Genomic DNA, 14907 nt, shown 5'->3' with positions numbered 1-14907 from the left:
TCTTCCATCTTAAAATTTTTAAATTAAAACACAAGCATCTCAATCTTTGAAGATTTGACTTCATCTGTACCCTCATGGGTAAGTGGAAGTATATCCCATGCCTCCTTTGCAATTTTACAATGAGCAATACGAGCTAACTCAGATTGGACAACATATTTGAATAAAGAAAACAAAGCTTTTATGTTTCCTTCTTGAGCATTATTCTCAGCTTGAGTCCACTCAGACTCTTCCTTTTCAATGATAACACCATCCTTTGTGACTGTAGGTTTTTTATAACCTTTTTCAATTGCAGCCCAAACATATTACCTTGAGTCATAAGAAAAGCTATCATGTTAGGTTTCCAAAAAGCATAGTTATCACCATCAAACAAAGGAGTACGTTGAATAGATCCACCTTCCTTAAGAACACTATCCATATCAAATTTTGAAAACAAAAATAGAGATTTTTTTTTTTATTAAAAAAAATCCACAAGGAACAACTCAATGTATAGAGGATGGCTCTGATACCACTTGTTGAGTGTGCGCAGCGGAATTGTTGTGGAATATATTATATGGATAGATAATCTAGAGAGATGGTAAATAGATTCAACTTGCTCTTTTATCCAATTTTGACTTATTTTAATTTTACTGAAATAAAACTAAAATAAACCACAAAGCAAAAATAAAGTGCAAGTAAAGTAAATAGAGTTCGAGATATGACACCAGGATTTTATCGAGGAAACCCTAATTGGTAGAATAGACCAATTGTAACAGGAAAAACCTCGTTGGACTTCGTAGTCCTGAGATAAACGATCCACTATGTTTGAAGCAAAGTATACCGAACTTTGACTCAGTCTCACACCCTATCGTTCTACCAAAAACCAATTGCTGACAATCCCTGGCTTTGCGACTCCCCCGTCCAACAGCTCTCGATCTCAGGCTTACTCTCGATCTCTGTAGAGGAGTTGCAGGTAGATCAGACAACACTCCACGAATGCTCTGACCCCTTCAAAGTGTGATCGCTTCACCCCTTTTCTTCTAGATCTGAATTTGACGAAGAAAGAGTGAATTCTGCTTTTTCGGAATTTCTAAATCTTCAATTATGCTTCAATTTCGATGAGATAGAGAACAACACTCCTAAATCACTCTTGTGTTTATATGTGTGCTCTCAAAAATAAAATCAGAAAAATCAAATTGATTTTCTGAATGAATAAAAAATATCTCTCAAAAGGCTCTCTCAAAGATCTGAAATTTTGTATGCAAAAGCCATGTCTAAACCAATGTGTATGACAAGGTTTATATAGAGTTTAGAAAGTCCTAATCCCTCAGAAAATATGATAAAATTCATACATAGGATTTGGAAGGAAGTTGGGGTTAAAAGGGAAACATTCAGAAGAAGGAAACTGAAGTTAGAATAGTACCAGGACTTCTTGAACCTGTTCAATAAATCTTGAACTGGTTCAAGATGGACAGACTCTAAAATCGCCACTCTAGTGAAGTTGAACCTGTTCGATAAATCTTGAACCAGTTCAAGTTGAACCTGTTCGATTATTCTTAAACCAGTTCAAGATGGATAGAATGTAAAATCTTGTTTCGAACAAAATGGAAAGTGTAGAATGTGTCCAACCTTTTTTAGAATCCTTCCTAATGTGTTGTTTTTACCTTCTTTAAAAAAAATCTCAGTTATGGTAACTTTAAACAACCCTTCCTTTTCGCAGTCGCTGTCGATCCAAATATAGTAACTTGAATTTACAACTGACTAGGACTTGTTTTGACACCGAAAGTTGCCAATAACAGAATATATATTATTTACAATCTTCCCAAAATATATATCTCACATTCTCAAAAACAACAGTTATTGGTGTTTATAGATAATTTTTGCTTTTATATATTAAAAAAAAATTAAAAATGAAGCAACTAAAGTTTAGTTATTATCTCCCAACAAAAAAATAAATAAATAAAAATGTCATTTTTTTGAGTTAAGTTGGGTTGGATTCAGGTTGGTTAATTCAAACATTCATAACTCCTTTTTTCTTTTTCTTCATCTTTAAATTCTTCTTCATTTTTATTTTTATTCTTTTTTCATTTATAACAACTCTAAATAACTAGAAATAATTGAAAGATCATGCATAACATTGTAGCCTATAACTTAATTACAAACGCTACACCAATCTATATTTACAACATGCCTACATTCCGTTGTAGCCAGGTGTACTAGTAACAAGAACATCTAAAATTCTTTTCTCAATGAGAATTTTATTTATTTATTTATTAGGTAAATACTCACCTCACAACTCTAAATAACTTAAATCGACCTTCATTTTCAATTTAAATCCGAGCTGACAGTTGTCCAAGCCCTTCATAGATGATGCTAGCAAATTCAGGCTGGTCAACAACTTAGCTCCCTAATTGGAACCTATGTGGATGCTACCATGAATATTATTTAGAGCATCTGTATTATGAGATGGAATGAAAGAGACTTAAGAAAACATTAGTCAATGCAAAAAATTTAGTGCTGTAAATTTTTACCATGCATTCTTCAAATACATACGAGGCTTCTTGTCGATTCCACAACCTGCTGCGCAGTTCTGGATTCTCAAAATCTTCTTGACGGACGATTTCTCTACCAAGATCTCTTAGTTGATCATGCATTGTCAATATATTATCATTTTCAAGTTTTACAAGAGATATGAGACAAAGAACTTTAATTTCTGTCTTTGGAAAATAACCACAGCCATCCCACATGTAAAATGGATATTTTATATCCATCCTAATAAAAAGACATGCGATATCAAGAAATATTTGTTTTGCTCATGGGTTAATACATCATAACTTACTCTCAATTTTTCCTGAACTTTATGATTTGGTATTTTCTTCAACTTCTTCAATGTATTTTCCCATACTGTTTTTGGCTTGTCAGATAGAAATGAACCTATAACCTCAAGAGCTAGAGGAAGCCCTGCAGTAACTGATACCACCTCTCTAGAGATACTATCAAAGTCTATTGGAGGAAACTTTTTCCGAAAAGCATGAATGTTGAGAAGTTGAAGAGATTGGTCTGGGTTCATAAATGGAGGTTCGTAAGTCTCATCCGCATCAAGAATATTTAAAACATGCTTGTTTCTAGTTGTAACTATAATCCTAGTTCCTGGGCTAAAACAATCACGATTTCCCACGAGCCAATCAAATTGAGACTTTTCATCCACATTGTCAAGAACAATGAAAACTTTCTTTTTGAGAAATCGATGTTTGATAGCGTCGATTCCACGGTTAACATTAGTAATGGGAGGGTGCGGTTTAAGAGTGTCGCTGAGAAGCTGGTTCTGCAAATCAATAATACCTTTATCTTTGTATTGTTTAACATTTTCCCGAACATCTGCAAGGAAGCTACAACAATTTTTAAAGTCTTGAAGGAGCTTGTTGTAGATGGACTTGGCAATAGTTATCTTGCCAATACCACCCATGCCAAGGATACCAACAATCCGTACATTATTTGAATCAACATTTAATAATCTCATCATTTCATTCAGATGATCATCCATCATAACTAAGTTCTCAATTGTAACTATGCATTTTTTGTTCAGGTTCAACGTGTTAAAAATAAATTAATACCATGCATGTTCATTGTGTATTTGGGTTTATTCATGTATTGTTATTGTACATGTATCAAGCAGGTATATGTATCAACTGTGTACATGTATCAAGTGAGTGCATGTATCATGTGTGTGGTTGAGAATTGTCTTGGAAAGTTCTAAGGTCTATGGGAAAATAGTATATATAGTGTAAGGGATTTGTTGTTAAGATATTAACACAACAAAGAATTCAATACAATACAATATTTGTTTCTCTCCTCTCTTCACTTAGAAATTATTTAGTTGGTTGAAACTATAGCCAACATAAGTGGTATCAAAGCTTGATTTCGATCAAGAATAAACTGGGCGTGAAGCTTATTGACGGGAAAAAAAAACCCGAAGAAGATCCATCGTGATGGTGACTACAGGCAATCAAAACCAAGGTGCCCATCAATCAGCACTTCCCATTTTTTATGGGGAAAATTATAATTTTTGGTATGTGAAGATGAAGATCATTTTTCTCTCATATGATTTATGGGATTATGTTGAAGATGAGTATGATGAGCCGGAGGATACAACAACTTTGACGAATGCTCAAAGACAACAATTGAAAGATCATAAGAAGAAAGATGCAAAAGCTTTAGGCTTGATTAAACAAAGAGTTGCTGATACAATCTTTCCCAGAATTATCAATGCTTCTAAAGCAAAGGAGGCATGGAATATCCTTGAGAAGGAGTATGGAGGCAGCACGAAGGTAAGAACTGTAAAACTCCAATCTTTGAGAAGAGATTTTGAAAATATGAAAATGAAAGAAATGGAGTTGTTAAAAGATTATTTTTCTAAACTTATGGAGGTGGCAAATCAAATGAAGACCTATGGGGAAGATATTTCTAATCAAAGAATTGTTGAAAAAATTCTAATTAGTTTGCCAGAAAAATATGACTCTATTGTTGCTGTTATTGAAGAGACTAAAGAGCTTGAAAACTTGAGTGTCGAAGAATTGATGGGTTTCATAAAAGCATTTGAGCAAAGGTTGAGTAGGCGCTCCGAAAAGACAATTGAAAGTGCTTTCAATCCAAGCTCAGTGTTAGTTCCAAAAATCAAGAAAAATGCCCATCAAGTTTTGATCGATCCAAAGGTGAATCTTTTAGAGGTGGAAGACACGGAAGAGGAAGAGGAAGAAATAATTTTGAGAGAAGTGGAAATATAGAGTCCACTCAACAAAATTGTGGAATTTGCAAGAGAAGTAGCTATGTTGACAAAGATTGTTGGTTCCGGGGAAAACCTCAATGTTTCAACTGTAAGAAATTTGGACATGTTAAAAAAGATTGCTGGTTGAAAACAAATCAGTAAGCTAATTTTTTCGAAGTGCAAAAAGGTGAAGCAAGCATGTTTTATGCTTGTCACTCGACATCGGAACAAAAGGATGATCTGTGGTTTCTTGATAGTAGGTGTAGTAACCACATGACCGGAGATAAAAACATATTCTTGGAGATTGATTCTTCATCCAATTCTCAAGTGAGGATGGGAAACGGTGCCTTAGTCCAAGCAAAGGGAAAAGGTACTATTGCCATAGAGACAAAAAAAAGGAAGAAAACATATTCGGGATGTGTTACTTGTTTCGGATTTGAAGCAAATTTTGTTAAGTGTTGGACAGCTTGTAGAGCATGGTTACTCCATTCATTTTGATGAGGACTCTTGCAAAATATATGACAAGGGAGGACAAAATCATATTGTGGCAGAAATCAAGATGGGGAAAAATAGAAGCTTTCCTCTCACTTTGTCATGTTAAAAAAATATGGCCTTGAAGATGGATGTTGTTGATGAGTCATGACTTTGGCATAAAAGACTTGGCCATTTGAATTTCCAAAGCTTAAAGAATTTACAAAAAAAATAGCATGGTGTATGGGCTACCAACAATACAAGAAGTTAAAGAAGTTTGTGAAGGTTGTACTCTTGGCAAGCATCACCGAGAGTCATTTCCGAAAGAGAAGGCATGGAGGGCTAAAGCACCATTGGAGCTTGTTCATACCGATGTGTGTGGACCGATGACAACACTAACTCAAGCGGGTAACAAGTATTTTATTATTTTCGTTGATGATTTTTCAAAAATGACATGGATTTATTTCATGAGACAAAAATCAGATGTGTTCTCTATTTTCAAAAAATTTCGAAAGCTTGTTGAAAGGCAAAGTGGCCATCTTATCAAAGTGTTAAGAAGTGATAGAGGTGGAGAGTACAACTCAAATGAGTTTGAAAATTTTTGTGAAGATATTGGCTTGGAGAGGCAATTAGCGGTTGAGTACACTCCACAACAAAATGGAGTGGCAGAAAGAAAAAATAGAACAATTATTGAGATGGAAAAATCAATGCTTCATGAGAAGGGGCTACCTAAATCATTTTGGGGTGAAGCCGTGTATACGGCTGTTTACTTGATGAATAGGAGTCCAACAAAAGCGGTGGAGAATAAAACTCCATTTGAAACATGGAGAGGAAAGAAGCCATCATTGAACCACTTGAAAGTTTTTGGGTGTATTTGTTTTGCTTATGTTCCAAGAGAAGTGAGGCACAAACTTGATGAAGCTAGTGAAAAATGCATCTTTGTGGGTTATAACTCAAAATCAAAGGGCTATAGACTCTTTAATTTGAAGAAGAATAAATTGATTATTTGTAGAGATGTTCTCTTTAATGAGAAGGCTGCTTGGGATTGGAAAGAGAAGAAAGTTCAAGATCAAATTCCCATTTTCAATGAAGAATCAGGAAATCAAGAAAGTGAAAATGAATATTTTCTTGAAGTTCCACAAGAAATGTCTCCTATATCTAGCTTACAATCAATCCCAACTTCTCCATCAAACTCAAATTCCTCATCTCCAAGTTCAACTCCAAGAAGAATGAAAAGTCTTAGTGATGTGTATGCAAGTTGCAATTTTTGTGTTGTTGAACCGAAGAACTTTGAAGAAGTAATTAAAGAAGTGGCAAGGAAGAAATTCAAGAAGAAGAGGAAGAGGATGAGATTCAACTCAAGTATTGCAAGACTGAAGACCAAGATGCGGACATTTTTACCAAAGCACTTCCAAAAAAAATAAGTTTGAATACTTTAGAGAATTGTTGGGTGTCACAACATGGCATTAAGGGGGTTGTGTTAAAAATAAATTAATGCCATGCATGTTCATTGTGCATTTAGGTTTATTCATGTATTGTTATTGTACATGTGTCAAGCAGGTACATGTATCAACTGTGTACATGTATCAAGTGAGTGCATGTATCATATGTGTGGTTGAGAATTGTCTTGAAAAGTTCAAAGGTCTATGGGAAAATAGTATATATAATGTAAGGGATTTGTTGTTAAGATATCAACACAACAAAGAATTCAATACAATACAATATTTGTTTCTCTCCTCTCTTTACTTAGAAATTATTTAGTTGGTTAAAACTGCAGCCAACACAACGACACTGTTTGAACAATCTTTTTTACTAATTCCCCATTCCTGATTAATGTCAAGATGAAAATGAAAAATAATTAGTGACCGAGTCGTAAACAAGCAGCTAAAATAATGATTGTTGTGTTAGCAGTTGAGTCATGAAACCAACATTTATCATATTGTTTTTCATCTTATAATTTTGTGCTTGTCCCTCTAATTTGATAGTATTAAAATGGTTTATCATATATTGGATTCCAATACTATATGTGCAAAGAATTTAACATAAGGGGGTTATCAGCTTCTTTGTTGACTTGCCAACCATTGAGGTCTCCAACCTCTTTGAGTGCCTCTTTCCATTTCATAATGGTGCATTCATCAAAACAGCTCTCGTGCTTGCGAAAGGCTTCCTCGAAACTCCCAGATTGATGCCTCACATCCCATGGTTCAACATCATAGAAGATTGGCAAAATCAATTGTCCAGTGCTTCTCTTGCAATCCACCATCTGAGCCAGCTCGCGGAGACACCATTTACTAGAAGCATAGTTCTTGGAGAAGATGGGGATGGAAATACTGGACTCCCTGATTGCTTTGAGGAGCTCAGGCCGATCTCTTGTCCTTTGTGAAGCTCATTGTCATCCCGAAAGGTGCGAACGCCTGCGTCATTGAGATACGTATATAGAAAATCTGTGAACGTGTAGTGATTGTCTGGACCTCTAAAACTCAAAAACACTTCGTATTTGCCTCCTGGAACAGCAAGAACGGACATGGCTGAAGAGCGCAAAACGATACTTGGATCTGCAGCCTCACCATCCATTTCAGATACAATCGTCATCTAACTTTTCTACTCGATCGATCAGAAACAATATTGTGGAAGATAAATCTTATACGAGTATTACCAACTCCAGTGTTTGTACTATGAAATGAAGCTCAAATCTCTCTAGCTTACTTCAGTGTTTGGCCTTTGGATCTGCAAATTGAGACATTCAAATACCCAAAATATATTTGCAAACCTCTCTCTATGATGTTTGGGTAATGGATCTGCAAATTCTCTTGATCGGGGAATTGGAGAGAGCTAGGCTCAACACAACCACACATCCAAATTAACTTTCCAAGTTAAGTCAACAGGAAAAAGGACAATTTATGTTTCGGCCAAAGAGGCAGTTTTTCCAAGCACTCACAGGTTAGGAAACTTCATAGAAATTTCCAACATCAAGACACAACGTACCTCACACACATATGTAGTATTAAGGCTGCAAATGAATCGAGCCGAGCCGAGCTTGGGTCTACTTGGACTCGGCTCATTTGTTTACGGGGTCTGCTCGGCTCGTGACGAGCTTAGAAAATTGAGCCCGGGCTCGGGCTCGTCTTAATTTTAAAAGTTCGGGCTCAAACTTTCTTCTCAAAATTAATTAATATTCTACAAAAAAATCAATGATTTCATGCTCCATCATTGTAATTATAATAAATCAATGCTAAAAATTTCAAGATACCATCATTGTAATCATAGAAAATCAATGATTTCATGCTCCATAATTGTAATTATAATAAATCAATGCTAAGAACTTTCTGATACCATCATTGTAATTATAAAAAACCTGGCAAAGACAGCAAACAGAGAGGACGGACGATGACAAAGAACGGCGAGGACAGCAGACAGCGATGACAAAGAACGGCGAGGATAACAATTTGTTAGACCCTACCTCTACTATTTAACCCAATTAAAGTTATAAAAAGAAAATAAGAAATATATTTTATAATAAAAACAAAATTGTGGTGTTTAGCTTTAGATCAACATGATGATGATTCTCCAATATTAGTTTATTTGATATTATTCTTGTGGTATTTAGCTTTTAATATGTAAATTATTAATTTAAAATAATTATCATTTCTACCGATAATGCTTAAAAAAATTGTAGTATAGTTATTGATTCTATTAAAATTGTATTTGATAATCTATTTAGTATGTATATTAGTATATATTAATCAATGTTATACTTTGAAGACACAAAGTGGATTAGTGGTAACCTGGTAGGAGTGTTAAGAGTTAAATTTTTTCATACCCAAGTTTTGGGTTCGAGCTATGCTAAGTTATGTTTTTTAATGTGTCAGTTATTATATATTATATTATATATATATATATATAGTGAGCCAAGCCCGAGCCTTGCCGAGCCCCTGATCACAAGCTTATACGAGCCGAGCCTAACGTTGTTCGAGCTCAGCTCGTTTAGTAAAGGAGCCTGAAAATTGGGCTCGGGCTCGGTTTGTTTAATAAACGAGCCTGAAAATTGGGCTCGGGCTCGGCTCATTTACTAGCGAGCCGAGCCCGAGTTGTTCATGAATAGCTCGGTTCATTTACAGCCCTATGTAGTATTATCAAAAGTATTCAAAATTTAGGAAAAATTACATATATCAAAGTAATAATGTTGGGATTCAAATTACAATCCAGAGCAAAACTCGTATTACTAAGACATGGACTTTAGTTTCAGAAAATTGTGATTAGATCCCAACTTCAAAAAAATTTGTGATTGAACCCCAGAGTTGGAGAAGAATAGTGATCAGACCCAGTGACCGACCCAAAAATTTTTGTGAGGGGGGCGGTTGTAACGACCCGAACCCGAGAATCCGAATCGCTACCTTGGTCTTTACCCGAACTCGAGGTCGTCTAAGGGCACTATAGTCAATTCCAAGGTTGATACATAGTATACGTGCCACCCCAACGCTTATATATATATATATATATATATATCTATATATATATATATAAAATGGGATCACAAATACAAAAAATGTCAAAACAGTCCACTAACCTATTCAAACTTGTGGAGGAGCGTCGTCCGCCACTTCCTTCCCGTGACCTGAAAAATGTAATAATATGATGGGATGAGCCAGCCGCTCAGTAGGAGGTGTCTAAGACACACATCTTAATGATCCCTTGAATCCACACAAAGTATAGGGTAAAAATAAATGGGATCATGTCAATCAGGGGAAAAAACACAATGACAATAATATCATCAACAACTACAAAACAGGTTATCTAACCATATGTATATAATGCATGCCAATGTAATGCAATGATGTGCCAATGTCGCTTCCCATTTCCAAAACATTTCCGTTTCACTGTTCCAAACCGCTAATGCAACCTGACCCATAGCACCTCTATGGCGTCGCAATAGAAGGATTGGCTAGCTATCCCCAACCACATGTCACCTCTATGCCGTCATTCAGGGCCTAGGTAGCTCAACCGCACTAAGGTCTCTCCCTAGTTCCCTTTAGATCATATTAACGCCATAAACCACTAGGCACCTCCTAAGCGTCCGGGTTTTCTCAAACCCTTTTCAAAACATTTTCCCCAAAATAATTTCCATTTGCTTTTCAAAACTTTTTCCCCTTTTCTTTCCCAATAGAATGCATGAATGCTTCGTGCTTCCCAAATGTCATAATTTTATACAATCCAACCTTACAACGTTGAATGCTTAATAAGGAAATTCTCATAAAAATATAACATGCTCATTAACAACCAAATTTCAGCAGCTAAGCATAAGGGATAAAAACACAATCACCTAAACATGCTTTTCGAATCAATTCAATAAACCACATGTACACATACCATTTACACATAAAAACTCACATGGATAAACAATATATATACACAACATTATAACAAATTCTCATAAAAATATCCACAATTAAGCATGTTATACATCATATATAGAAAAATGAGTCACTAGAATCAAAGAGATCATGGTTAAAACACCCCTACCTCAAAAGTAGCCAAAATGCATCCCCGGCTGGAAAAGTCAACGCGGCCAATGCCAATCAACGGAAGTCAACGTAGGTTAACGGTGGCAGAATGAAAAACTGTTCTGTGGGAACATAGCCGACGATGAGGAGATTCTAATGTTCCAAAGGCATGTCTCCAGAATCCGACTCCAAGTAGCCCAAAACCCCCTCCGAAACCTTAAATCTAAAAATTTCAAAAAATTTGTAAAATAATCACCGCTCCTCCGAAAATTAAATCCTTTTACCATGTGATAGAGAACGATGAGAAAAAAAAATTCCATTAAGGAACCAAGATCGAAAACCTAATTGATTGGCCGAAAAATGGAGGAGAAATATGAAAAAAAAAAAAAAAAAAAGGAGACTTGGAGAGAGTTTGGCATGAGAGATGAGAGAATCTGATGCCAGGCCATTATAATGGCTTAGTGAAATGGCAGGTCTCACTGACTTTAATAAAAATCTTACCTTTACTATATATATATATATATATATATATATTCTAATTAAATTACAACTATACAATCGACTATGAAACCACACAAAATGCATTAAATAACTATGCATGAAATGTAATGGACCCGAAACACAATTCTTGTGCTCAACAACTCCGGTAGTGAATCTTACCTATGACCTCTCGGTCCGAAAAATGGAAAAATATCAAAATGGCAACCTATGCATTTCGACAAGTCCTGAACTCAAGGAAATGCTCCAACCAACTCTTAAAAATGCCCGACACACCCCACGGTGTCCGGCACACCCTATGATGTCCGGCACACAAAACGAGACAAGACAAAAATAATTCAAAAAAATCTCAGAAAATGAAAAATGAGAAAAATCAGAATCATTACAACGGTCTTTTAATTTGTGGGACAAATTTATATAGTGGGTCCATTGTTGTAATTTTAATGAAGTTTTCTTCATAAATTTTTAAAAATTTAAAGTAAAATGCAAAAAAAAAAAAAAAAAAAAAAAAAAAAAAAAAAAAAAAAAAATTAGGGGGTTCAAATTGTAATATTAGTGGGGGCATCTTCAAAAATTCTCAAAAATTTAAAGTATAAAATGCAAAAAAAATAATTCAGTGGGGGCGAATTATAATTTTAGTGGAAGCATTTTCATAAATTCTAAAAAATTTAAGGTATAAAATAAAAATATAAAAAAACCAGTTGGGGCATCCGCCCCCACTAGTCCTATGCTAGGTCTGTACACCCTTTCGCCATATTTTCCATCTAGTATCATAGTCTTGGGAACAATTTCGGAAAAGAAATGCTACATGATTGACCGTGTGTCTATAACCATTAGAATACGGTAAAATAAACACATGCCCTACTTTTACTTTTCAGATAAGTAAAATTAATGATATTGATTTTTTAGTGCTGAAATAGAAAGTAAAATTATTTTTGTTAATGTCTCATCTTTTCAAAATTTTGAAAATAAAATAACTCTGATTTTTGCTTTTGTTTTTTAATAATTAAGAATATTTGTCAATTTTTTTAGTTAATGGTTTAAAAGTTGGTTCCTAATTTTATGATGGAAAGAGCAAATTACAAGTCATTTGATTCAATGAATTAATTTAAAGATGAGAATAAACACATTAATAATTTTTCATAAAAATTTGGGACAAAAAAATTAAAAATTATTCCCTCCATCCCAAAGATGAGTTTTAGTATTATTTTATTTTATTTTTTTTATCTAAGAGGATGAGTTTTAGTATTTTTAATTGTTTTGGTTGTGATTAAATTATCAAAGTACCCATAATGGGTCTATATGAATAAAAATTTCAAACAATATTTTATGTTTATTTTATTATGTAATTTACAATAATGAGCAAATAAAGAGTTTTTTTATTAAATAAAAAACTATCAATATTATGATAAATTTAATGTGAGATAATTTGATTGACTTGGTGAATAAAAATCTCTTATTAATTTCAGGAAAGGATATTGAAAATGAAAAAGGATTGATTTAATGTAATGAGATTATGTAAAAAAAAAAAAAAAAAAAAAAAAAAATGGAGGGAAAGAGCTTCTATAAAATGAGTAACATAAGTGTCACGAGGCAAAGTAATAGTTGTGTGAATTGGGCTGGCTCTTTGCCAAAAGAGTTGAATTGGCCCCAATTACAATGTAAGCGGTCCAGCAGAGTGGGCTGTCAGTAGTTAAATTTGGGCCGGTTTGCTGTCGGGCCGGTTTTTAAAAAATGGCCGGTTCATATAAAAATCAAAGACTGACTAAAGACAAGCAATCTATTAAGAATGGAACACAGTTTCTTAACCCTTTAATATTAAAAGCTACCCACCCAGTCACAAAGCTGATGGAAATCAAGATACACTAGCATTCAATTACTCAATCAAACATATCTGCTATTAACACAGTCACAACTCACAAGTACAACATCTAAACAAGATTCTACATTCAACTTGTTAGCTATTAGCATATATCTTGTCGCCTACGAGATAAAACAATATTTTTCCTTATTTAAAACCATATATACTTTGCCAACATTTCCGTTGTTTCTAATTAAATCCAACAATTCACTACACTTTAAACAATTCAATCAAAAAAGCTATGTAGACGAATACCTTTTTCCAAATATGGTTGTCCCTAGTGATTGAGCACAAATGAAAAATATCAAACACTTGAAATAACTCAACAAAGGTACCCAGAGTACAAGCAAATTAGTGTTTTTTTTATATATAGTTATACCTAAATTTAAAATATGAAAGACAAACTATATTGATCTGGATAAGAACTCGGTTAGCGAATTAGACCCTCTGATTCGTAGTTACAAAAATGATAAATATAAAAAAATTATATTGATTTTCAGATAAAAAACAATTAGGATAGTGAAGGAATGACATGGAGGGGCTGTCAAGGGTGGGTAGAAAGGGATAAGGATCTGTACACCCACCAACTATTGATATAACATCATTACTAACTAGCTTGGTTTTAAGGGTCACCCATTTAAGCTAGCCCATGAATCAAAGGGGATGCTACTTCTAAGACCACAATTCTGGTCTAATGGAAAGCTTGTCTCACTGTAATCACACGCAACAATGGATATTGTCAACAATCCTATAAAACCAATTTTTTTTTTTTTTTTTTTTTTTTTTTTTTTTTCACATAGTAAATCATAAACAAAAACAAATAAACAAATATTAAATGCATATATAAAACTAGTTACCAGTGGTTTATGCTATACATTAAAATATGCCAGAATGAATAAGATTATCTAGTACATTATAAAGTCTATGGTACGTGATATGGAGAAACAATGGTCTCCAGGTAAATCTCTAATTCCCACATTGTATCAGAGTTACAGTCAAACACATGATACCTGCAGTATGAATCTTTTTCTACATTGTACCCAACCAACCACCTTTTTTCAAATGAAAATAGATCTTCTTTATCACTGTTTGAGAAATCATCCAGTGACTTATTGCTATCACATGTCATGCTTGACCAATCATTCTTGAAATATTCCTTCATCACCCAAAACTCTCTACAAGGTAAACAATTTGGTTCCCATTTTAAGCAACTAATACAGAGACATCCTCTGAGCACTTCAAGCGTTGAGTACCGAGTATCTAGTGGATCATCACCTATAAGGCCTGGATGTAAACGCAAGAATCGAAATTTCTCCTCTACTAAATCAAAACAAATGATCTCGCAGTCATATGCATTTAACCAGTGAAGAACTCCGTGCAGAAGTATACCCGATGCCTTCAAAGGCAAATGGATACCAAGAGGGATGTCTTGAATCCTTCTCCAAGAATTTGTTTTTAGTGTATATACATACATTATTGGCCGCGGGCTCGCGGCCGAATACTCTATTAGAGGGTGAGGAGGAGATTACCACCACTTTGTAATCATCAATAGATTCATCATAACCAAATCCGTATGAGTCTGAGGCTATAATTTTTTCAATTGACAAGGGTAAAACTGGTAATATATTGTGTTTTCCGGTGGAAGGATTCAGCAAGCAAAGCCTGTCGGAGTGACGCCAACAAATAATTTTAGAAACTAATAATTTTAGGAAGGAACAGTTCCATATAATACCAAGCCATCACAGGAATCCAAGATGTTGAACTTTGTACCCCTGGTTTCAATATGGTGAATGGGTCTTGGATCATGATTCTCATCATCAGTACCACATGTTGGT

At 34.5% G+C, this 14907-nt stretch overlaps 2 protein-coding genes and 1 pseudogene across 2 annotated transcripts; all 3 read right to left on the bottom strand.

Annotated features, from left to right (window-relative positions):
- Positions 1-23: 23 nt before the first annotated feature.
- Positions 24-3520, bottom strand: LOC132271754 (disease resistance protein RUN1-like). The gene is made up of 3 exons (XM_059773228.1): positions 2816-3520; positions 307-397; positions 24-259 (listed from the first exon to the last, which is right to left on the bottom strand). The coding sequence occupies exons 1-3, from the start codon at positions 3518-3520 to the stop codon at positions 24-26; spliced, it is 1032 nt and encodes a 343-aa protein (XP_059629211.1).
- Positions 3521-7232: 3712 nt separating this feature from the next.
- Positions 7233-8060, bottom strand: LOC132271740 (disease resistance protein L6-like; annotated as a pseudogene).
- A 5934-nt stretch (positions 8061-13994) lies between these two features.
- Positions 13995-14546, bottom strand: LOC132271733 (F-box protein At1g53790-like). The gene has a single exon (XM_059773206.1). It carries the CDS (start codon positions 14544-14546, stop codon positions 13995-13997), a length of 552 nt encoding a protein of 183 aa, XP_059629189.1.
- Positions 14547-14907: the final 361 nt, after the last annotated feature.

The sequence above is a fragment of the Cornus florida genome, unplaced genomic scaffold, assembly GCF_030987335.1.
Source record: "Cornus florida cultivar Cherokee Brave unplaced genomic scaffold, ASM3098733v1 CherokeeBrave_3.0.0_Hap2_Chr01, whole genome shotgun sequence".
Lineage (NCBI taxonomy): Eukaryota > Viridiplantae > Streptophyta > Magnoliopsida > Cornales > Cornaceae > Cornus > Cornus florida.
Note: the sequence above shows the minus strand (reverse complement) of the source record. Positions and strands in the feature narration are given on the sequence as shown.

What these genes read in the sequence shown, in the direction of transcription:
- LOC132271733 (XM_059773206.1), bottom strand. Translation starts at nt 14,546, where the DNA reads ATGTATGTATATACACTAAAAACAAATTCTTGGAGAAGGATTCAAGAC.
- LOC132271754 (XM_059773228.1), bottom strand. Translation starts at nt 3,520, where the DNA reads ATGGATGATCATCTGAATGAAATGATGAGATTATTAAATGTTGATTCA. An exon ending in AAGTTCAGGAAAAATTGAGA is followed by an intron (nt 398 to 2,815) that starts GTAAGTTATGAT and finishes AGTGTTCTTAAG; the next exon opens with GAAGGTGGATCTATTCAACG. An exon ending in AGCTTTTCTTATGACTCAAG is followed by an intron (nt 260 to 306) that starts GTAATATGTTTG and finishes AAAAACCTACAG; the next exon opens with TCACAAAGGATGGTGTTATC.